This window comes from Myotis daubentonii, chromosome 4, assembly GCF_963259705.1.
Source record: "Myotis daubentonii chromosome 4, mMyoDau2.1, whole genome shotgun sequence".
Classification (NCBI taxonomy): domain Eukaryota; kingdom Metazoa; phylum Chordata; class Mammalia; order Chiroptera; family Vespertilionidae; genus Myotis; species Myotis daubentonii.
In genome coordinates, this window is record NC_081843.1 from 110,785,392 (window position 1) to 110,810,468 (window position 25,077).

Sequence of the window (25,077 nt, forward strand, 5' to 3'; positions counted from 1 at the left end):
TTTTGGCTATTTTTTAAAGTCATAATGTTTTTTAAAAATGTGATGAATGCAAATATCAATATGCATATATAAAATAGTAGGCACGAATGATATATTTTTAAACCAAGTTTTGAGGAAATATTCATGCTTGCTATATCTCAATAAATGTTAGTGACTATAGCAAAAAAAAAATTTAATAGCATACTTGTTGAGTATATAAGTAAGCCTAAGAATATAAAATAAATGGAACTTAAAATACATTAAATACAAACATATTTTTGTTTGTATATGATAAAGATAAACCACATTCCTTATATATCAATAAGGCAACCAGTTATAAATCATGTATTCTCATTTTAACCATTAACCCAAAACTACAGAGACGTAAATCTGCCAACATATTAAAAAGAAAATGTGAACTTTACAATATGTAGGAAAGTATGGAAAAGAATAAAGCCCAAAAGAAAATAGAAACCATGCCACTATAAAAAACAAATGAGGAGAGTATGAAAAAAATTTAATAGTTCATTAACCTTTGATCCAGGATTCAAATTCTTCAAGGTGTCAACAGCACAAATGGAATTTATAAGCTAATACACAGAAGTATATTTAAAATAAGGTAGCATTTAAGTATAAAAATGAAAGCATAAATGGACTTTTTAGATAAATCCTGCCATCAGCAACTTCCACTGAGGAAAAATGGCTGGGCTCTTCAACGTAAATTTCTAGGGGGTCTATATCTTGGCCACAGTAAGAAATTATTTACAGTATTCTGAAATGTAAAGACAAAAATACAAACAAACACAAATCTACCACCACAGTAAAATGCCAAGGAAATTTTAACAACTTTGTATTTCTGTGCATGATTAAACCTTAAGAGGCTGTTAAGTCATTTTCTATAAATTAAATCTCTAATTAGTTCTTGGGAATAGTTATATTATAGCACTTTGAGGTTTTCCTGCTATACTGTTTACTTGCTGAATTGCCTGGCTCTGTTTTAAGACATTTTAAATCATTTTTATAGGAGAACTTCTAGATTCTCTTATATATTTATTAATATGATATAATTCATTTAAGCAAAACAGTATGACAAGGATAAAGTCAAACTGGACACTAAAAAACAGCCCCTTATCATTAGGGAATTAAGTTCTGAAAAAATTTTTTAATGGCAATACTGCTTTTATACACCAAAGTTCCATCATTTTGTTTTCAAAGTTAGAAGAAATTCATCCAGTTTAAATCTAATCAAATACCAGTAAAATTTACTTCAGATATTTGTTAATAATTTTGTAGAATAAAGTCATTCTGCTTTTTCAGTTATTCAGAAGTCAATCTACCATCGCATATACTCCATATGATGATAATAATAACATATATTATCATTAGACTGTCTTCCCTAGTTAATCTGGTAAAACTTAGATGAAGCTTTTTGCATCAATAACTAAAAACAACAACATTCAGAATAATTAAGTTATATTTACAGAATTTTATAGGATGCTTTATCACATTATACTTAATCCTTAAATGTTTACAATAGGAATCTAGAAATTTAAATTTAAATCTAGTATAATCTAAATGTTTTTATTTTTCAAAAAATATGCTTTGTGAAAGTTCTTAAAACTATGACAGATCTCAGGCATCTGAAGATTTCTCTTAAGAAATCTTTGGCTCATGCTTTTATTAACATGAGCAATCTGTCTTTCAGAAAAACATTAAAATACCTTGAAGGCTAAATTTTAAAGAATTACAACATACTAAAGCATTTATAGATCATTAACTTATTTAGCAAATAGTTTAATTTCAAAGAAGTTACCATGTTTGATTTAGTTATCTTAAACTATAGATGTTGTAATTATTTATAATAAAAAAATCATGAAAGCATTTGCATAAGAGTAATATATTAGGATTGGGAAAGATCTGATAATTTACTGCATTATGCATAAAATATTGCTAATTAGAAAGTTTTAATTTTTCAACTATTGAACAGTATGTCACCTCTTCTGTAAAACTGTGAAAAATTCCATTATTGCTGCAAGGATTCTTGGACACGTTAAGAACATGCAGGTTCTGATTCAATTGATCTAATTCAGTTCCAACATGAACTTGTTCCTGTAAAGTGGCTCTGAATCTGCATAGGTCACTTTTGTCATTACTCTTCATTACATCATAACCTTCATCTAGTGATGGAAAACCATCTCTATGAAGAGTAATTTTAATATTTGGGACACTGTTTATCTTTAAGTCCTGTTTAGCATTGGGAACCATAAGATTAGCTATCAGAATGTATATAATCCTGAAGAAAATGCTTAAACCAACATCACTTGTCATCCAGATGCTAATATTCTGAAAATAAGATCCAGATTATTATGCTTATAAGAAACAAAGTATAACACTTGCTTAAATCTACTGCACGTGATAACTAAAAACACTTAAGTTAGGAATCACAACAATTATACACATAGTAGCCCATTATGAAAAATGAAAACATGCACCCCTAAACCACAGTACAATTAACAGTGGTTAATTGCCCTATTCATATTCAAAATCCCAGTCTCTTATTTCAAATGACAGCAGGTAGTAATTTACTTCTTATGAGGGTCACAGTGCAAGAATATTGTAATATGATAAAAAAAATTAGTATAGCTAGGCCATTCCTTATACTTGCTAACATGGAAAGTGGACCTTGGGAAAAGATGAAATTAGGCAAAGATAAACAAAGAAACCCCTCTTTGACAAAAGAAAGCAGGAATTTTCAGCACATGAAGGAGATATTAATGTCTATGGTAGGTTATTCCAGAAGCAAAGATGAATAGCCTTTAAAATTTAATTTATGTAATTACAGATGTTAACATGAGTAGAAGACTGAGAAAAGGGTCCTTTAAGAATACTATAAAAAATTAACTTACAGAGAGTTAACCTATCAGTGTATATAAGACTATCCATATGAGAGAGAACAGGACAAAGGGAAATAAATATCCAGCAGCCAGAAAAATGTCTCCTATGTGTGGAACAGAAGACATGTGTGGTATTAGGTTCTACCACTTACTAGGTGAATATTTCTTGAGAGTACTCTATTCCTCTTCTCAAATTTCACAAGTATCAAATCATATTTCTAATATTACAAGATACAGATTTTTATATTTCTGGTCTATTGAAGTGAATGCTTCTCTCGTAACAAATGAATATAATAGAAACAAGTTCAGAGCCTAAAGTAGAGCTCTCAGTAGACCAAAGCAGTTTTTTTTTTTTTTTTGCTCCTTACCACCACCAATACAATAGTTATAAAAAAGTTCTCAATGTCCAGCTTTAGAATATAGTAAATAGCAACTTTATGATTTAGTCTTATAATGTAGTGGTTACTAGTGATAAATTCATTTCAAGAAGTATTTCATCTCTCAAGGGCTGACTAAAACCAACCACTTCAGAAAATTTTGCTTTTATTTATGATCTCATTTGCAATTGTGGGGCAAAATACAAAACAGTTAATTTTCCAAAATCTCAAGATAACTTGCTTATGTATAAAACACTATCCCATCACACAACGCAAAAACTGAATATAAAATGACATGGTTCAAATCAAAGGTGCTAGGTAGTACCTAAATTCCAAAGGTTTTCAAATAAAGCCAAGAAATAATGGGAACATGGCTTTCAGAAAGCAAGTTAGAAATGTCAGCACTAATATGAGGTCATCAAAATCAGAATAACCAATTTCGGAAAACATACATATTAAATTCATCTAAAGCAAATTAAAAATCAGGTAGCTCTAATAAACATTTTTGCCTTTAATCCTATAACACCAGATACCTCTGTAACTCAACTTACAGAGCTCGAAATTCTAAGTCAACTCTGCTCTTTAACTTTTCAATTATATTTGCCATAAGTTAATCAGATATTTAAAAGTAAAATACAGCCCTAGCAGGCTTGGCTCAGTGGATAGGGCGTCAGCCTGAGGACTGAAGGGTCCCAGGTTCGGCTCTGGCCAAAGGCACATGCCTGGGTTGCTGGCTCGATCCCCAGTGTGGGGTGTGCAGGAGGCAGCCGATCAATGATTCTCTCTCATCGTTGATGTTTCTATCTCTCTCTCCTTTTCCCTTCCTCTCTAAAATCAATAAAGAAATATTTAAAAAAAACCCTAAAATACATATTATAAAAGTTTTTGAAAGAACAGTATGCTGTTTATTGCTTTTGTTATTCTCTCCCTAAGTTAATGGTCTAAAATAAGTTTGCTAAAAGTCGATTAGCCCTATTTACTATCCTTATCTTCATTCAAATTTTTTATGTAAAAACTTTGGCTTCAACAAATAGGATACAATAAAAGTTCAGGAAAGGTAAAACACAACGACCAGAAGTTCACCATTTCCTGTTTTTGTTCCTACGAACAGTTTTTAAAAATCATTTGAAAAATTATACTCAATTTTCCAAAAATACCCATTAAATAAAATGTTGTACAAAAGAATTTAGTCCTCAAGAATTAACAATTAATTCTTGGTCAAGAAATTACAATTTTGTTTTCTGAAAAACCGTCACAGAATTCAGGACTTTGGACTATGTTGATATTATCAAGAGAAGCTAAATACTACTACTCTCTTCATTTGGCATGCATATACTTTTATAAGAGGCTATAGGAGATATATTTTGGAACCCCCATAGTATATTTATTTCCTGAACCCCATACCACTAAACAAAGGGGAAGTACAAGCAAACACTTTTATTTCATCTTTAACATTAATGATTTACTAGTTAAAAAAATCATTCCAGTTCCCTAGTCAATAAAATGAAAATTTCTAGCAATCTCTTTGCTTGCACTGACTCCTGTGATTTCTATATTTAGAAAACATTATAATACAACAGTTAATACACTCTATTTTTGCAATAACATTTTAAAAAGCCATCATGATAGGAAATATAATACAAATCTTCAGTATGTTTCTTAGTATAGGAACACAATTATCTAGAAATAATCCTGTCATATATGAACAAATCATATCTAAAAATGAGTTCTCCTCAACATTAAGTTTTATTTTATAATTACTGGGAAAATATAACCTTATCTATCTATATAAAACCCTAATATGCAAATAGGCCAAACAGCAGAATGACCAGTTGCTATGACGTGCACTGACCACCAGGGGGCAGATGCTCAACGCAGGAGCTGACCCCAGCCCGCAGGCCCCAACCAGCAGCGGCGGTGGTGGGAGGCAGGGCCAGTGAGCAGGCACCACCAGACCAGCCAAGGTGGGTGGGAGTGTGGGCCCCTGATTGCCCCACCAGTCAAACCACAGAGGGAGTTGACTGGCGGTGGTGGGGGGTGGGGCTGGTGAGTGCATGGTGCCAGGCCAAGGCAGGTGCGAGTGAGGGCCCTGATCACCCCGCTGGTCATCCCACAGATTGGCCCTGATCGCCAGGGGACCCTACCCATGCATGAATTTCATGCACTGGGTCTCTAGTTAAACTATAAAAGTAAATCATAAAGTATGCTTTGGTTTGGATAATCAGGTATTTATATGCTGACCTGTGAAGACAGCAAGTACATAAATTTTATTACTAACTTCTATCTCTTAAAATAATCAAGAACTTAATAGGGAGCTTTCATTTGATTATAGTTATTTAGTAAGCAGTAAAAACAAAGTCCACAAACTCATAGAACATGTGTCTTGAAACTCCATCCTAATATACTAGTCAGACAAAAGGGAACACTTATCTGTAATTATAAACAAAAGATCTTTGATACTGAAGGTTTCTTATTTAATATTAACTTAAAATTCTTTTCATAATTTTTATTAGAAAAAAGGTCACATAATGAAGAGATGGTAGAAAAACCACATAAAACATCTAATCTATAACAATAAAAGTGTAATATGCTAATTAGACCAGACAGCCAAATGACCTTCCAGACGACCTTCTGGATGAAGCCGGGGCTGGGAGGGCCAAGGCAAGCCACTGTGGCTTCGAGGGCTGAGCCCCTGGCATGAATTTTGTGCATCAGGACTCTAACTGTATAATAAGCATACATACACACTTTTCTTAAGTAACTGATTCAAAATAATTCTACAGCAGTTAACCTTGTTTTAGCAAATAAAAAAAGGTTAAAATACAAAACTATATTAACCTAACTTGTGAACAATGCATGAGATATAAAAATGCTTTAGTAGACAAGCACCAATAAAATCACTTGGTACATAATAGGTGATGGATCTGTATTATAGAATTACCAAATTTCAGTTGTTTCAGATAAAAATGAAATTAAGAAGTTAATTTGAGGTACGAGCATTAGTAATAAAAATATAGAAGAGAGAAACAAAGAATTATAAAATATAATGAGGAAAATAAGAGTAACTTAAAAATACTTTTTTGACATTATATTTGCCCAGAGTAAGAAGTGGTAGTAATGAGTTTATTTTACCTTTATCTTGAACTTCTTTTGAAAAGCGCTCCCTTTCAATAGCTGATTCTCTCTCTATTCGCTCAATTTCAGCCCATGCATCCAATTCCACTTCATCGTATATAGGTCCCTGTTGTGATACCTGTTGCTGATTCTGTACCACAGAAGTCTGGGGCTGTTTGGTAGCAACTGAAGTGTTCTGTTGTAAAACAGGCACTTGATTTGCTGGAAGGAATGCTGTTTGTTCTTGCTGCGACAAACACTGAGCAGCATTTAGTGGGCGGTTTACATCCTGTGGAGTAATGGGCGTTTTTGAAGTCTGTCCTGGGTACTGCACATTAAAAGGAATATCATTTTCTGAAACATTGCTATTTTCCATACCAGAAAGCATATCCTCTTGCTGATCCATGTCTGAAGACCTTACACGAGAGAGTCTTAATGTAAGTTTAGTAGAGTCCTTGGATGGAGAACTAATGATATCATACATTGCAGCTTTCTCATTCTGGTCTTTTTCATCCTTGCCTAATTTCATTTTCTTTTGCTTCTTTTGTTTTCTTTCTGGAGAATCTAGCAAGATATCTGGTGGAACATCTCGAGGTGATGAACAAGGTAGAGGCTGAGATTGTAGGATTAATGGTGGTCTTGACCCTAGAAAAACATTTCAACATGCAGGAATGAATAGTTATGATAATTTTACATTTTCTTATATTGTGATAGAAATAATCTATAATAAAAGCATAATATGCTAATTAGACCAGACGGCCAAACGGCTTTCTGTACGAAGCTGGGGCTGTGAGGGCCGATTGCACGAATTTTGTGCTTCGGGTCTCTAGTAAATTATAAGAGTGATGCTAGAAAAAATATTAGGAAATTATCTAATCTAAGCTACTTATTTACAAAATACAAAAAGGAAGCTTAAAGACTTGTCCCACTATGGTCTGTTAGCTTGCTGGGAGATGATCCAGGTTTCAATCCAAGTATGGCTATCATTTTCCATACCAGTATTATTTCTAATTTTGTGCCAGTAAAATATAAATACTTAGCTTGAAAATGACAAACGAGTTCCTTGTTTCTAAAGACAATATAACACAAATATTCTGGTATGATAATCTTTATTATTCCACTGATCATCTAGAAAAAATGGACATATCTGAAGTAAAAGTAAGTTTGTCAAATTAAAAATTAGTCCTACTGACTAGTCAATTGAATACTTACTTGCAAAAGAAAATAAAGTGGGAAAAATTATAATTAGTCTTCATTAACTTCACAAACTGTTGGTAAAGTATTGATTCATGCTTTTATGTGGTCTTCTCTATGCCTCTCCACTTAACATCATTCTCTCTTTAGCTTCTTATTAGAAAACTATGCAAGTTTAACAAATTTCAAGGCTCAATAAAAATATCTTCAGTCCAGATACCATTAAATTAACAAATGCTATATAAGAGGTTTTAAAATGCTAATCAAATGCAAAACTTTTAGTTAGCTAGCTGATGAGGGAAAATAACATCGTTATACTTCAGAAATGAAAGCATAATTATATCTGAATAATGTATACAATATATTTCTTGCCATTAGAATATTTATTAAAAGTTTTAAAATCCATAGGAAATTATAAAAGTTGGTTAAGATGCAAGTGTTTTATAAAAATAACGTAAACCTAGACTTGTCTTAAATTAAGATTTTACTGTTTAAGTATATAAATATTTAAGTGGTTTCCATAATACATAAATCTGACTTGGGAATCCTGTTAGGGAAAGTAATCAATGCTGTTACCAAAACTGAGTAAGATAGTTAAGAAAAAAAGTACAGTGAAAGATTAAGTTTAATAATGGAAATCCTGAGAAATAAGAGAGCAGAGAGGGGAGCTAATTAAGAAAAAAAATCCATGAAAGAAGTAAGAGAAAAATGGCAGATTCAATGTGAAATAAAGTTGTTGTTTTTTTGTGGGGTATGTGGCTGGAGTGTGGGGGATAGAGAAAGCTGAAGGATAATTTCAAATGTTAAAGTGAGGTAAGAAATTAGTGATTTGTAAAGATCACTGGATATAAATCTTATCCTCCAGTTCACTCTTCCAAAATCCAGTGAGAATGATACTGTATATATCTAAAGACACTCTCAATAGTTTATAGGGGGTAAGAACAGATTCGTTTTTTTCCTCCAATAAATGAAAAACAAGAGAATAGTTTTTGGTATTCTGAATTACAATGTCTGAGTTGTTATAATTAACTTGAAATATGAAACGCTGACAGAAATTTTAGTTACAGTAATACCTTTAGGAGTTCCATCACTTCCAGCAGGGGAGCATACTGACTGTGGAGACCTCAATGGAAAAGATGCAGCATTCCTCAACGTTGAAGAATCTCCATCCTAAGAATAGAGTATAAAATTTGTATCTTGAATGATAGGAGAAGCTTTATAGAAATCTTAAAGAGAACCAATAAAAGACATAAATTACTGACAGGTAAAGTGTTGGTACCAATTCAAAAGCATAATTCTTCTGCACTTTCCTGTTTTCTTCGTGGTATATCTTAGAAGAATTGAAAGTGTATCCAAAAGAATCAACAGCCTACGCATGGCAATGAATAAGAAAACGGGTATTACTAGTACACTCCACTTTTGTTTGCTATTTCTACAAAAGGAGCTGTGAACACCCTATCAGAATGTACATTTCTTGAGAGCAGCATCCACTGTCACCTCTGGTATTACCTTAGATACATGTAACTTTTGTGATAATACCACCAAAACAATAACAAGACAAATTTCCATAATGTGGAATATTTTAATATAATCAAAGTAACATTAAATTCCAAGGAAAAAGTTTTATAAAGGTTTTAAGGAAAAAAGGTCTAAGTACTAATAAGTAAGGTTCTTATTAGTGTGAACATATAAGAGAACATTTTTGTGTGAGCATATATTTAAAAATAAAATTATATTTCTTCATTGAGAAACTAAACCTCTACACCAGGAGTTGGCTAATATTTTCTATAAAGAAACAGATTAATAAATACTTTAGGTTTTTAGGCCACATATAGTTTCTGTCACATAATGTTTTTTGTTATTGTTGTTTTCAAACTTTTTGAAAATGTAAAAACCATTTTTAGTTTGTGAGTCAGACTATTGGCCAGTTTACCAACCCAGCTCTAGACTAAGCTCTGTGGTTACATACTGGAACCATATTGTTCATAGCCAGATTCTCAGACCTAGCATAATCCTTGATATACAGTAGCTATCCTTAAAATTGTGGAATTAAAGTACTAGGTTATGAAACAAATATTAGAACTACTTTATTACCTTAATTACAACTAATATATTACATACGTCACTACTTAGCCTGTGCACCATGTGTAGGTAGTCATCACTTGAGCCATGTCTAGGATTATCACCATGATGATTAGCTGAACTGCCAGACAACGGACCAGAAACTTTATTATCATGTATGTTTCTCAAACCACCTGCAACAATGGGACTTGATACCGATGCTGAAATTAATAAGAATAAAAGAAAGCTTTATAAACTGTTAAAATTCTTAGAGGACAATAACTGTACACAAGAAATATTTTAAACATACATAAATTACAGAGAATAATATAACGAGCACTCATGTACTAACTCTTCAGGCCTGATCATATAATTCAGATCTACAGTCATGCACCTCATAAGGAGGTTTGAATCAACAAAGGACTGCATGTATGATGATGGTTCTATAAGATTATATAATAGAGCTGAAAAATTCCTATCACCTAGTGATGTTGTAACATTGTAGCCATCATAATGTTGCAGTGCAAAGCATTACTTATATGTTTGTGGTGAAGCTGGTGTAAACAAACCCATATTTATCATTTACATATATATGAAAGCCAAGTGACTGGAATGATGAAATGACTGGAATGACCAGTCGCTATGATGCGCACTGCAGCAGCCAACTGGCCAGGTAGGGGCCCTGATCGGTACCCCCAAACTCCCGCGGTCTCTCCCCCTGGCCTGCTTCACCCCTGATCGGCTCCCCCACACCCATCGGGGGCAGGGTCAGCCAACCTCCCACACTGCCTCACCCTCGCCGGCCAGGCTCCCATGGGGCGGGCCGGCTGGACCCCACCCATGCACGAATTTGTGCATTGGGCCTCACGTCATATTGTAATTGCCAGCAGTATTCAGTACAGTAACATGCTGTACAGCTTCCTAGCCTAGGAGCAATAGGCTAGACCAAGTAGCTAAAATAGTAGCGACACAATCTAAGTTTGTGTAAAGACACTCGATGATGAAATGGCCTGATAGTGCATTTCTCAGAAAGCATCCCCACTGTTAAGTGGCACATGAATGTGTTTTTGAAAAGAAGCAAAACATTAGATATGGCTGAAGGTCTCCATATATCAGCATATTCTTCTCTATTCCCTTTGCCTTCCGTCCTAAAAGTAACATATTTCAGAGTTCACTCTACCTATTTCTTTACATCATTGCTATGAATGTATTCCTAAATATCTAACATTGCTTTTCACATTATAACTTTACATAAATGGTATATGTACATATACTTCTGTAACCTGCTTTTAAATTCAATATTTTGAAATTTATCCAGTTTTATACATGTATTTTAAAATTCATTTATTATCAAATATTATATATATTTTGAATAATGTACATAATTTATCCATTCTTTATTTTTTATTTCAGAGAGGAAGGAAGAGGGAGAGGACAGAAACATCAATGATGAGAGAGTATCTTTGATGGGCTGCCTCCTGCATGCCCCCTACTAGGGATTGAGCCTGCAACCCGGACACTTGCCCTGGCGGGGAATTGAACTATGACCTCCTGGTTCATGGATCGACACTCAACCACTGAACCACACCGGCCAGGCAATTTATCCATTCGTATGTTAGATGTTTAGACTGCTTTTTGTTGTCATAATGCTGTAATGTATATTCTTGTATATACCTTTTCTGTTTTTTACAAATGTATCAAGAAGTGAAATTGCTGGATATGTCCATTTAAAAAAATGTTTTTATTGATTTTAGATAGAAAAGAAGGCAAAGAGAGAGAGAGGAGAGGGAGAGGAAGGGAGAGAGAAATATCGATGTGAGAGAACCATCGATTGGTTTCCTTCCATACACACCCTGACCAGGGATGAAACCTGCAACCTGGGCATGTGTTCTGACAGAGAATGGAACCCGCAACCTTTAGATGCATGGGATGATGCTCAACCAAGTGAGCCACACCAGCCAGGGCTAGATATGTCCATTTTTAAATCCTACCAAATATTAACAAATAGCTTTCCAAATTACTTATGTCCATTTGTAGTTCACTGGTAGTATATGACAGTTCCTATTGCTCTATATCCTTGCCAACAATTTCTGTCTATCTGTGGATCAGAAATGACTCTGTCACTTACATCTGCATCCTTGATTAACAGTTAAGCCAAGCATCTTCTCATAGGTGTTGGCCATTCAGAATCCTCCCTTAATATATCTTAAAAATATAGTTTCCTATATTTTATTTATAAAGTTTTACAATTTTATTTTTTCACTCTTAGGTCTTTTATTCATATAAAATTTAGTTTTATGTGTGGTGTGAGATAGGATATGGATAACTGCCTCAGTATCATTTAGTAAAATACCATTCTTTCTCCATTAAGATATAATATAACATGTATTAAGTTCCATTTGTTCATGAGTATGTTCCTAAGCTCTTTATCAAATTGCACTTTGAGATGTTCTGCTCTTCCATGCCTTGACCAATATTACAATAAATCTTGATTTCTACTAGATCAAGCTACATCTTATTCCATGACAAAATTATCTTACCTATTCTTGAATTTTTATTCTTTCAAATAAATTTTTAGAGGCAGCTTACATTGCATAAAAACCCTGCTTAGAATTTTTATTAGTATGATATTAAATTTATAGGTTTGAAAAAAATTCCAATATTACCCTATTGAGTTCTTCCATCAAGGAAGATGGCATAACTCTTTACTTAGACTTTTGATCCCCAGTTGGGGAGCATACAGGAGGAACTGATCAATTTTTCTCTTTCACATCAACACTTCTCTTTTTCTCCCTCCCCCCCTCCTCTCTCTCAAAAAAATAAAAATAGAAATAAAATTCAATAAAAATATCCTTAGGTGATTTAGGGGAGGGGGAAAGAAGATAAAGGTTATGAATGACAAAAAAATTATCATGTAGAAATGAAAATTGTCATGAAAATTGAATGCAGACTAGATGATACAATAGAACTGTTCTTAATAATTTTAGGGTAAATGATTACAGTTCGTGTTTATATAGTTCTTTTTAGATGTATTTAAGGGCAAAAATTCATAATACCTGTTTTTGAGGGGGTTCATTGTGCTCATCTTTCAACTTTTCTGCAGCGTTAAATTTTTTATAATGTAAAATTGAAAAAGTATTTTAAATGCTAACTTGCACATACCCTAAACTCACTTATATATTTGCCTGATTCTGAAGTCTTTCCTGTTCCATTTATCTATCCATTTGTTCCTTACCACAATAAATTTTCCTATCTATAATAATAAAAGCGTAATATTCTAACTAGACTGGACGGCTCCGTATGGATGACTTTCCGGACAATGCCAGGGCTGAGAGGGCCGAGCCCCTTGCATGAATTTCATGCATCGGGCCTCTACTTTATAATAATTTTAATATCTGAGTGGGCCTAATCTCTGAATTCCATTTTTTAGTTACTCAAGTGTCTGAGAATTTCCAAGAAACAATACATTACTGAACAGGCCCTTAAACTATATTACTCTCTTGATTTTGTGATTTGAACTTATTCTTCTAAAAAAGTTGGTTTTATTTTGCTAAAAAAAACCCCAGTATTCAGAGTAAAAAACAATGTTCCTTCCTACACATACTTATGTATATGTGGACATTTCCATGGGCAACAAATGTGTCCTATTAATGACACTTAAAATGTCCTCATACCTACATGTGCGAGAATATACTACTTCAAAAGTATCAAGAGCCTACATATATACATAGATACATACTTATGTTCAGCACTCACACTAAATTCTGTAAATTTAAAGGTATCTATTCCAAATGTTTGATTTGCCTACTAATTTTTCCTTGAGTTGGTGTATAAAATAGTTTCAACCTAGTATTTCATTACATGACTTTGGAAAATCAGAAGTTGGCTGTTTTGATAGATGACTAAGTTTAAAGCTTATAGTTAGAGAGTTAATAAATGAAGAAAATTTTGACCTCATACATAATAAAAAATAAGAATATACATAGAACTAATGAGTGCAAATATTAAAAATTTGCTGTTAATTATGGGGGACGAAATCATAGATGTCTGTTTTATCTTTGCACTTTAAAAAATTTCTCCAAAAAAGTACAAATAAATGTATACTAATTAGAAATCAATTAGTAGCCATTTCATACATACTAATGCAATATAATCTTAAAAAAAGAAATCATATTATCAACATTTGCCTTCAACAGAGAACTAGTAATCTAATCCCAGAAGTTTTTGCACCTAAGATTATTAATTTTCCTCTTTTTGTATTGTATCTACTTTATAGTAAAACTTTCACACTATATATACTTTACCAATTAAAACGTAAATTTTCGTTGGCTTAGTGCCATGTAAAAAGGCCAATTAAAAAGCAGTTCCTAATTTCACAACTAGATATACTCAGATGTATTAAAAACCTAACCCAGAGAGTCAAAATGACACCGATCCTTTTATCTTCCAAATGAATTTCCAAATGATAAATGTAACACATTTTTAAAAAATAATGTAAGCCATATCTTAAGAAAAATATTTATTGATAAATAAGTATACAGTATAGTTTAGTTTGTGTTTTAAAAATTACAAAAGAAATGAATTTGCTTGAAATAACAGATATTCTCTTTAAATAAACAATTGACTTTCTTACCTTGCTGCATCTGTGGATGTGTTGTGTAACTTGAAGGATGGGAATATGGCATGTATCCTGCAGGGCTTTGTGGGGCATATGGACTAGGCACTGGGCTATTTTGTTGTGGCATAAATCTGTTCCCAGAGCTTGTCTGTGGTGGCACAAACCGGCTAAAACCCAAAATCCAAATAAACAATATAAGGAAATAAAATAAACATGCTATTCCTTGAAATTTCACTGTCATATAATTTTCCAAACTCTAATTTGTCTAAAATACAACCTATGCAAACAGAAAAAATTTGAAAAATAGTCAGATATACGAAAATCATTCACAAATCATAATCCAGGAGTTACAATAAATAGTTTGAAAAAATTGAGATAATTCATTTATATTACTTGCATAAAAATATCCATCTGTTTAAAGCCATGCTGCCCAAGTTCAACTCTATAAATTTTCTTATTTATCTAAAACACATTGGTTACTTTAACATATTATTTTGTCTGAATGAAATCAAGTTACTAAAATGATAGCCACTTCAATCAGTATATTACAGCATTTCCATATATAACATTATAAGGCAAATGTTCATATAGGTTAATATTTAAGACTAAGCATTTTAATTTCTTAACTATATACAATTCACCATCACCTAAATGTATGTATACACTGTATATTCACAAGCATATTCAACATAGAAAACATTATATAAATTACCTGGAGGGGCTATGTGAGATAGTGGTTTGTTGATAATTGGAAGATGCAGGACTACTGTGCATGGAATTCTGAGAAAGTTTATATTGAGACATCATCATTCCTAAACAACATACACAAAGATGGTAAACATATTATTTTCTTCTAGAAATAGCCTTTAAATGATTTAAATCAGTTGTTCTTTAAAAAACATAAACTTTTACTATATAATTAATCTAAGAACAGATTAAATTAAAAATTTTTTACTTGCTTAAAGTCCCATCATTTAGCCTTAGAATTTGAAAAGAACTAGCCAGTTTGGTTTGGCGGATAGAGCGCCGGCCTATGGACTGCAAGGTCCCAGGTTCAATTCCAGGCAAGGGCACCTACTTGGGTTGTGGGCTTAATCCTCAATGTGAGGCGTGCATGAGGCAGCCAATCAATGATTCTCTCTCATCATTGATGTTTATATCTCTCTCTCCCTCTCCCTTTCTCTCTGAAATGAATAAAAACTAACAAACAAAAAAAACAAATGATATGAAATTTAAAAAGAAAAAAGAGTCACCCTAACCCCTGATCAAATACTACACACTTTCTTCTACAATAGGTCTTTGGGTGGTTTTCTATTAAATGGATTACTTTATTATATACATCTCCCATCCTGAGGAGCTTAATTTCACAACACTATTTGTTTCATTTTGATTCAGATGTAGGTTTTTAAAAAATTTTTTTAATTATTATTTTTTTTATTATAGACCTAGGTTTTTTAAAGTATTTTATTTAGGGGCCCAAAGTTTTAGCTGCTGCGATCCATCTGAAAATCTTTTGATGCAGAGCAGAATGATCCTATTATTTCTTCCACAATAGTTCTTTGCCACATATTAAGGATTAAATAAATATTTAATGAGAGAAAATGTAGGGGTAGCTTTCAGATTCTCAAATTTTTTTTCAAGCTAGACACTGCTCCTTCAATTGTTACACAAATGTCACTTTGTTATATAGGAGATAAGAAAAACTCCGTTATTTAGACATTTGATAATCAAAGATAAAATCTATCATTAACCCTGAACTTTCTTATGATATGCATACCCTATCTTTTTGGAAGCTTCGAACATCACATTATATTCCCCAATTTCATTTCCTGCTTTTGACGTGAAAAGTGCCTTTCACCAGAAACACTGAAACAGAAGCTATGTGTTCATTTGCCAGGAATACCACAGAAGGGATTCTAGCCTAAGACAGTGGTTGAGTGAAATGAGGGCTCAAAATCACCTCAAAGTCTACCAGTAATACTAAAGTGTTTTCCTTTGTTTAATGGCTAAATTCCAACTTTTGAGCTTTCTCTTCCAATTCAAATTCAACACTAAATCATATGTCCCATAGCTTAATAATAAATCTGGCAATATTCGTGAATATGATTAACCAATTAAGTAGGTTAAATCTTCTTGAGTTGTCTAAACTATTGCCTTCTGACTATTTTAGTCTCAAGAGCCATGCAAGTATTTGGGCTTGACAAATTCAATAAGCTTCAGACTGGAACAATGCTCCTAACTCAAAGTGCACCTAGACTACATAAAAATTGTACCTCTGTTGGACATCATATTTTTATGACATTTATAATGTTTATTATAAATAGGTTTTTCCTTAATAATAACTTGTCATAAACCCATTTTTTCATTGCTAAGAAACGGAAATATAAAACCAAATACTACATAGCCATAAATGTAATCACCATCAACAATGAAACTAATACCTGGTATAATTATTTATATATGTACTGCATGTTGAAAAGCTCTGCAAATATTTTTATTGTTTGATTAATGAAAAGACTTCTTTCATACCAAGTATACAATTTTCTAAAACAAATTCCTAAAGCTCTTAGATTGAGTAAACTAATCCATTCTGAAATTATCTAACAAAGTACACTTTAAACTTGGTCTAATTTTCAAGAAATTTAGTTGTATATTAAACTATAAGAATATTAACATCCATTTAGCTTCTTGGCTGGATTCATGGTATAAATACAGCATTCACAGGTAACAGGCTAGCTTGTTAAAGGAGACACTTCAATTTAAGCATTACATGTTAAACAAGTTCTGATATGGATCCATAAAAAAATATACTCAAAAATTCAATTATTATGAACCTCACCACTTTGTACATATTTGTTCTGCATACTTTTCTCCCTGAAAACGTTAGGACTCCTTGCCAGGACGGCCTGCAACAAGACTGGTATGTCGCCTTCTGGATCATCACTGCCAAGATTATCTTTCAACTCTCTAGCATTGAAAAAATAAATACCAAAAATTAAAACAGGATTGGTTAAGAATTTCCTATTCTACATTAGTTAGATAGCAATTCACGAATGAAATTCAGAAAAGACTGAGACAAAAATCAAGAAAAACAAATCACACAAGTATGTCTAACAATTTGATGGATTTTTGAAGATGCTATTCCTGAAAGAAACAGAATGATAAAAAATGACAAAGGAGGGTTCTTTACGACATTTTTTTCCTTCCATTTTAAATAGGAAAAAAAAAAAAAGCCCAAAACATACTTTATAAAACTGTGAGTTTAAGGATTTTCACATCACTTTCAAAGCAGAGAACAGTCTATTCTAAACTATTCAAAATAGCCCTGGCCGAAGGGGCTGTTGGTTAAGCGTAATCCCTTGAACCAAAAGGTTGCTGGTTTGATTCCCAGCCAGGGCACATGCCCAGGTTGCACGTTCGGTCCCGAATCAGGGTGCACAGGGGGGAGAGCAATCGATTGGTGTTTCTCTCTCCCTCCCTTCCTCTCTTTCTAAGATATCAATGAAAACATAAAATAAGTAAATAAACTATTCAAAATAAAAATAAGGTATAGAAGTGACAATTATGTACAGAAGTTGGAATTTGGGGTTGGAATAGATTTTCTCCATAACATCTGAATATGAATCAGTCATTTTGAGAATGTCTTCTGAATTAAATACTATTGCTACATTAATTAAGACAAGACCCAGAGATTATGTAATTTTTTCATCTTATATTGTTTTCTCAAAGTCATGAGAAAGAAAAAACCCCAAAGCAAGTGATTAAGCATATTCACAATTTTCAATAAACCTGAAAGTGAGTAACGAATTAAATTCATAACTATTTAAGATAAATACACTTAGTATTTTAAATTTTACATTCTTCATGTCACTGTTCCACTCATTAAATCTAACAAAAAAGATTTATAAAGATGGTGTCCAATGATTAGATTCAACAAATTTCTAAGGGCAATCTTAAAGTAGCTTTCCATAAAATAAATTATAACTATGTTTATACTGTTTCCCTTTATCTCTTAAAATATTTGGTGAAAAATGTTTAGTATGTACAGGTATAACAAATGATGTAGTATTTAGACACTGCTAAATTTCTTGAGTGCCAAATTCACATTTAGTATTTCACCTCAGAGCTATCAGTTTTAAACTGGCCCTAAGTATGTAGTGCATCTACTAGTAATGGCAGAGACCTTTCCACTATTGTGTGCTTTACCCTCATTTCTCTAAATAATGAATCTTTAAATCTAAAAATAAAAATTAAAAAAATTAAAGGATGGAAAGATACATGAGTATCACTGTGCAGTGGGATAAGGATGAGGTTTAACTTTTTATACACTTTTGCGTTGTTAAGATATAAGTACGTACTGCTTTTGCAATAAAAAGGAAAATTTAACAAGTATTCTTATGTGCAAAATTGCCTATATAAGTATAGATTTTAAGTTTATATCATTTTTAATAGTCTATTGTGTAAAAACACACACCTTTGTTCAGATTGTACAATAATCCTTGGGAAAATTAGTCCCTAATTCTGTAGTAGCCTTCCATGGAGTTAGTCTTGAGTTCTTCTTATACTTCCCATGAAAAACATGTAAGCCTACTCCAAATAAAGCTAGTAGTACTGTCCCTAGTAATTGGGAATTCTAACCACTCTAACAATAACAAGAAAAAGGGAGATACCTTTAAGAGCAACTTTAGACTTCTGCACAGATCCATCTTGATTGATATCTCAAGATTATTACAAAGTATTGAAAAGATCTTTATAGAAGTAAATGGGTCATAACTACTGTCTCAAAGTAACTATGGCCTACTTAAATCTCATTAATATCTCATCATAGAGGCTATATTCTCACTTGGATATTTTATATATTAACAATAAACTATATATCTAATTTTTTAAAATAAAAAGCAAAACCAGGATTACTGATTCTCTTATTAAGAAAAAACTTTTCACTTTATTTTAGATTGTACTTACATGTGATCTGTTGATACCTGGTTGAGGGTATGGACAAGCTGTGAAACCAAATTATCATCCCTACAGGCCAAAAGGCAATTCACCTCTTCTGCTATTCGTGCATTAAAAAGAAGGCTCTTTGTAGTTGTAGCAGGTAAAGGGGATGGAAGAGGCAGCTGGTTCAGGACTATTTGGAATAAAATCAGATTATTAGAAATTGAGTTACTGAAATAAGTCATTTTAGTACTTATATATATTTTGGAATTAAAAATGTTATAAATATCAACATGACATTTTTTTCAATGTGAATATTATTAAAAGACATGCCTCCTTTCCCTCAGCAAACGCCAATTAACTCTACATAACTCCTAAAACATCACTTGGGAAAATATAAATTATACTACTCACTGAGAATAAAACTTAGCTCCTTTATATTTGCATTGATTTTTCCTACCTTAAATTTTTATTAACTTACTAAATAAATAAATAGACAAAAGGTAAGGTTAAAACTAAGTAACGTCAAAAAATTGAGAATCTCATTTATTTTTGCCTTATAAGATTTATCAGAATCACTAGTACTCTCACATAAAGAAACCAAATAACAAAACCTTACTCTTCACCAGATAGACAAGTAACATGCTTTTTAACTGCTTAAGTAAATACAAACATAAATGTTCACTTTAGCAGAACATTCATAGAACAGGACTCTGGAGGTAGACAAATATCTAAGGTTTTTTGCTTTAAGTTATAAATTCCTAAATAGTTCTCTCCTCTCTTCACTCTATTCTAAACAGCAAACAAAAGAACATAGATGGTTTACAGTACTTTGTTTTTGGCTTAATTTCTAAGCACCTACATAGTATAGCAATCATGATGCTCAGGTCCAATCGGTACTAACAAGATTTTTATTAATAAAAACCCAGGAAACAAATTATGTCTTGCTGAGATAATGGGGAGGACAAACAAAAAGAAATCCCTGGTAGTATGTTTGATTCTGCACTCAAGCAGATTGTATGCGTTTATGCCTTACCTATAACAAAGTTATAAACTAAACCGTTTTAAAAGTTTTCTTAGCTGAGTTATCCTAAACCCACCTACTTCTTGTTACTTCAGACCTCATCAACTAGCCTGCTACTTTCCTAACCTCAAAGCTGTACTCTGTTCTCTCTTTTACCCCTGCTAAATCCAGCTGGAAATTAACAGAAAAATATTATTTGGGGAATACTGAACACAGATAAAAACATTTCTTGAAGTAATTTTCTCTTAGCTCCTTTATTATAAAGCCCTAAACCTTGCATAAAGTTACACAAAGAAAAGTATGTCAACTTCTCACCTTCTATCCTTCCTTCCCATATAATTTTTTCCTCTTCATTTATTCAGGTAAGATGACATAGGGACTAATATTGTGGGTAGCTTTTTGCACCATTACCCAGGGACAAAGAATTAGAGTTGCCCACTAAAAGAGTAAGTCCCTAAAAAATGTTACACTACGTAAATCTCAAAAGAATGACAATGTTCTTTTAAATTTAACTGTTCAGAGTAAAATAGGCAGTTGATATCTATGACAAACTCCAACAGATGGATACTGAGCATGATACCCAAAATAACCATCACTAAAAACTAGGTTGTTGGGCTATCCAATTTTCTTTGAAGGGCAGTTTTAGTTACCATTTCTCTAAGTGCTTTTTAAAAAATCTGTACCAGTTCTTATATGCAAACCAATGCTTCATTTTTATTTTTCTTAATGCTTGGTCTCATCAAAGAAGCATATAGTACCACTTCCTAATGGGTCCTTAGGATGAAACACAAAGTAAGATCTTACCTACTAGCAGCTGACTACACTAGTTTTGTTACTTTCATATGTATGCCAACAAATCAAAGGAAATAATGATGTTTATCATTCAAAATCTAAAACCTTAAAAAAAATTCTTTTGTTACAAATAATTTTTGGTGTAGTCCCTCTAAAAATCATTAACACAGAACAGAATATAAATTAGATAATTTAACCAAACTTACGGTCTGTGAGACTTGCAATCCCCGCAAGAGTAGTGATGGGGACATGGGGCATATCCCCATTCATCCTGAAGTTCTGGAATGGTGTTGCCGATAAAAACACTTAGTTCAGGTGCCAGCTGTCATTACTTCCCATTTCCCAAACACTAAAATGAAAAGGATACAATTATTTGTAATATGCCAAATATATTACTATTAGGGAAATGCTTATAAAATATAAATTTCTCTGCTTTTCTTGTTTGTTCAACCTATGTAACCACAGCCATAGTTCATGTACTATGTTAGGCACTGCAAAGTGCTTTGCATATATTAACTTATTTAATCCTCCCAACAAACAAATAAGGTGGGCACTATTATTTTCTGCATTTTACTGAGAAAATTTACAGGGAATTTAAACTAATTTGTGGAGCAAAGATTAGAACGCAAGCAATCTGTCTCAAGAGTCTCTGTTATCAGCAGACTGTATTACTAGACAAGGATACTAAATTTTCACAAGCGCTATAATTCCTTTGCACATTATTAACATTAAAATCTAGCTTCAACTCACCTTACTAGCTATGTTTCTCACTATTTTCCTTCATAAACCATCCTCTCCAATCAAGCTGATAAAATTATCTTGAATCCACCTTGTGTTTCCTCATTGTTATTTGAAAATATATCTCCCTACCTAGATAGTCCATTTATACTTGAGTCCAATTCTTATAATTCTTTAAGATCCATGGCAAGTTCCCACTATTTCATGAAACCCCATACAAATTCAGCCAAAAGCCATTCTACCTCAAGCTATTCCGAATTTACATTTATTGCCCAGCATTCTTTATAAATAATTATATATTCCTTTGTGATATTTTGTTGAAACATGTCTGTTTCATTCTTGTATAATTACCTAATGCTCATGTACTTATCTTCCTATCACTGCATGCTTCTTATCAATCAATCAATCAATCAATCAATCACATAATATATAAACACAGTGTCCTGACTGGTTTGGCTCAGTGGATAGAGCGTCGGCCTGCGGACTGGGGGGTCCCGGGTTCGATTCTGGTCAAGGGAATGTACCCTGGTTGCAGGCACATACCCAGTGGGGGGTGTGCAGGAGGCAGCTGGTCGATGTTTTTCTCTCATCGATGTTTCTAACTCTCTGTCCCTCTCCCTTCCTCTCTGTGAAAAATCAATAGAATATATTTAAAAAATATATATATATATAAACACAGGCAGGACAAAGAAAGACATGTGTTGTTAACATTTTAATATTCTTATTCAATGACTTAGTTGACAAATATTGTTTTTATTATAATATTACTATGTGTGTGTATAGACATTTTATAAAATTCCTGAACACCCTTTCCATTATTCTGTTCAATGACCCCCAATTTTTCTCATCTTAATTTCAACATGTGGTTTTTGGAACGTTTATCTTTCCTTTAACAATATTTGTGTGAAAACTTTCTTTTTGAAGTATATAAGACATTTTAATAAGTGCACATTTATCAAAGATATTCCTTAATTAGATACATTAAACTTATAAGCAAATAGAGGTATACTCTACATCAACTAAGACATAGTGCTAAACTGGAAAGCTGAATAGTAATTTTCAGTTTAAAGATTTCCCTTTTTTAGGGGGTTGTCAACTTTAGAACAGTGAAATAACACTGCTAACTACTTTTACATCTTACTTTGCAAGTAAGTTTTTCTTTTTTTAAGTAGAGGTATACAGTTAAAATTAAGAATTTTCTTTATCCTCAAACACTTTTATTATAAATGTAAGATAAACTGACAAAAGCTCACAAAACATCTATGTGTTGTTTAACAGAGTTACAAAGTAAGCATCCACAGAACCACCATCCATAAGGCAACCTAGTTCCTTCTAGAGCGGAACAGCCACCCAGTCCTTTTGGTAATCATTTCTTTTTTCCCTTTGTAATTTAATGACCTTTATAAACACACTAGGGGCCTGGTGCATGAAGATTCATGCACTTGGGGTGGGTCCCTCAGCCTGACCTGCACCCTCTCCAATCTGGGAGCCCTCAGGGGAGCCCTCTCCAATCCGGGAGTTTCTGTCCGTCTTTCCATTCATATGAGCGAACTGTCTGAGATCCCCAACCCAGTTTGGTTTGTTCCTCACAGAATAATAGAGGCTTTTTTCCCCCTTTGCTTCATTGGTGGAGATTTCCTGGAAGTTTTAGGATATCTTCCCTTTAATTTCCTAGACACTCTTCCGCTCTGCTCTCTGCCCGGTGCCTGTGTATGCAAATTCACCTGCCATCTTTGTTGGGTTAATTTGTCTACTCACTCCTGATTGGCTGGTGAGCATAGCGAAGGGATGGTCAATTTACATGTTTCTTTTATTATATAGGATTTTTTCCCTAGTAGCTGGCCAAGGAAAAAACACTGCTTTCCTTTGGTGAATGACTGATAGAAAATTTGCTAGTAGAAGCCCACTGAAAAGAAATGGCAAAGGAAATAGTATAGAAAAGAATCCTTGGCTATCCAATATTTGTCCTTTTGTTTCATTGTGGACTTTAGTGTTGGAAGTTATTAATTTGACTCTTTAATCATCACTAAAAAATATTTTAAAAATTACATATTTAGCAAAAAAAAAAAAAGCAAACAGAAAGAAATCAGAATGTAAAGCCTGATAGAAGTCACGAAAACAACGAATTTTTTCTAAGTAAGGCGAATAAGAAAGTTTCAATTTGTGCTTAGTAATTGATGGGGGTGGGGAGATGTTGTGAGAAAATTATGTACAGAACAGCATGAAAAACACCTTGTTGCCACACATGACTCGCTGTTGTACATATAAACTGTCATAGTCAAGCAGTTAAGTAACAAGTGACCATGTTTAATTATTTAATTGGGAGGATAGGCACACATAAAAAAACATATTGAAGAGAGTTCTATTGTGGGCTACCCAACTTTATTCTGTTTTCCTAAATCCCAGGTAACATAAAGCAGACCCAACCCAAGGCTGGAATTTTTATATTAAAAATGATTTACATAATTAGTTACCACATATGAATTACAAGATTAGTAATAAACCTAAACACAAGATTGTGCTTTTCATAGTGACATGATGCATCTGAATACTCAAATGTCAACTCAAAACTGGAAGTGAGGGAGGAAGGGGAAAAACAATTCTTGTTTGATTTAAAAAATGCATTAAGTATGGTTGTCAGTCATAGCGACCGGTCATTCCACTGTCATTCTGCCGTTCAGTCAATTTACATATTAAGCTTTTATTATATAGGATAATCAGTTTTCTTCTTTGTTCTTAGTAAATATTTCATACATTTTTATACAAACAAACTTTAACAAAAGTTCCCATTACTTAAAAAGGTCCCAGCTGATTACTAGTTAAATTGATTTGCAAAAGCCTACAGAGTGATTATATGATGTCTAATCATAACAAAATATACAAAAATACAAGCTGCATCAGGAAAAAATAATCCTGAGCCTTGGAATTCGATTTAAATTAAAATCTTTTCTACGGAGAGGCCATTCAGGATATTTCCAAGTGCTGCTATGAATTATTTGGGTTCCTATTACATCTCCCACACAAAATATTTTCTCACCTTCTTTTCCACTGCAGAAGAAACAGCTCATCTCCAACCCCTAATAAAGGTTGAGACTATATCTTATACCATGAGACCATTTCCTATGCAGTGGTATTAGAAATGCAAAATTAGTGAAAATTTTCTTTCTTTCTAAGTGAGGGTTAGATCTTAAAGAACTATAACATTTATATACAGACTTAAATTCTGACCATAAATAACAGAATCTGAGATATGAGGAAAACACTTATTTGTAAAATTACTGAATAGTCCACAAGAGGGCACACTTTCAACTAATGTAAAATTTTTAAATTCTTTTTTTTTTTTTTTTT

General features: G+C 32.9%; 1 protein-coding gene across 6 annotated transcripts in view; it reads right to left on the reverse strand.

Moving 5' to 3' along the window:
• The window catches only part of NIPBL (NIPBL cohesin loading factor), a 175,788-nt gene that overhangs the window by 85,651 nt on the left and 65,060 nt on the right, over positions 1–25,077 (reverse strand). For 5 of the 6 annotated variants that reach the window (XM_059694929.1, XM_059694927.1, XM_059694932.1 and 2 more), the window contains exons 2-9: positions 21,198–21,340; positions 19,203–19,368; positions 17,077–17,204; positions 14,950–15,049; positions 14,253–14,404; positions 9,680–9,840; positions 8,632–8,728; positions 6,383–7,009 (exon numbers count right to left, since the gene is read on the reverse strand). In XM_059694929.1, coding sequence (XP_059550912.1) covers positions 6,383–7,009; positions 8,632–8,728; positions 9,680–9,840; positions 14,253–14,404; positions 14,950–15,049; positions 17,077–17,204; positions 19,203–19,368; positions 21,198–21,261 — 1,495 coding nt within the window. In that variant the 5' untranslated portion in view covers positions 21,262–21,340. The remainder of the gene's footprint in view (positions 1–6,382; positions 7,010–8,631; positions 8,729–9,679; positions 9,841–14,252; positions 14,405–14,949; positions 15,050–17,076; positions 17,205–19,202; positions 19,369–21,197; positions 21,341–25,077) is intronic. The other variant, XM_059694928.1, reaches the window with a different exon arrangement.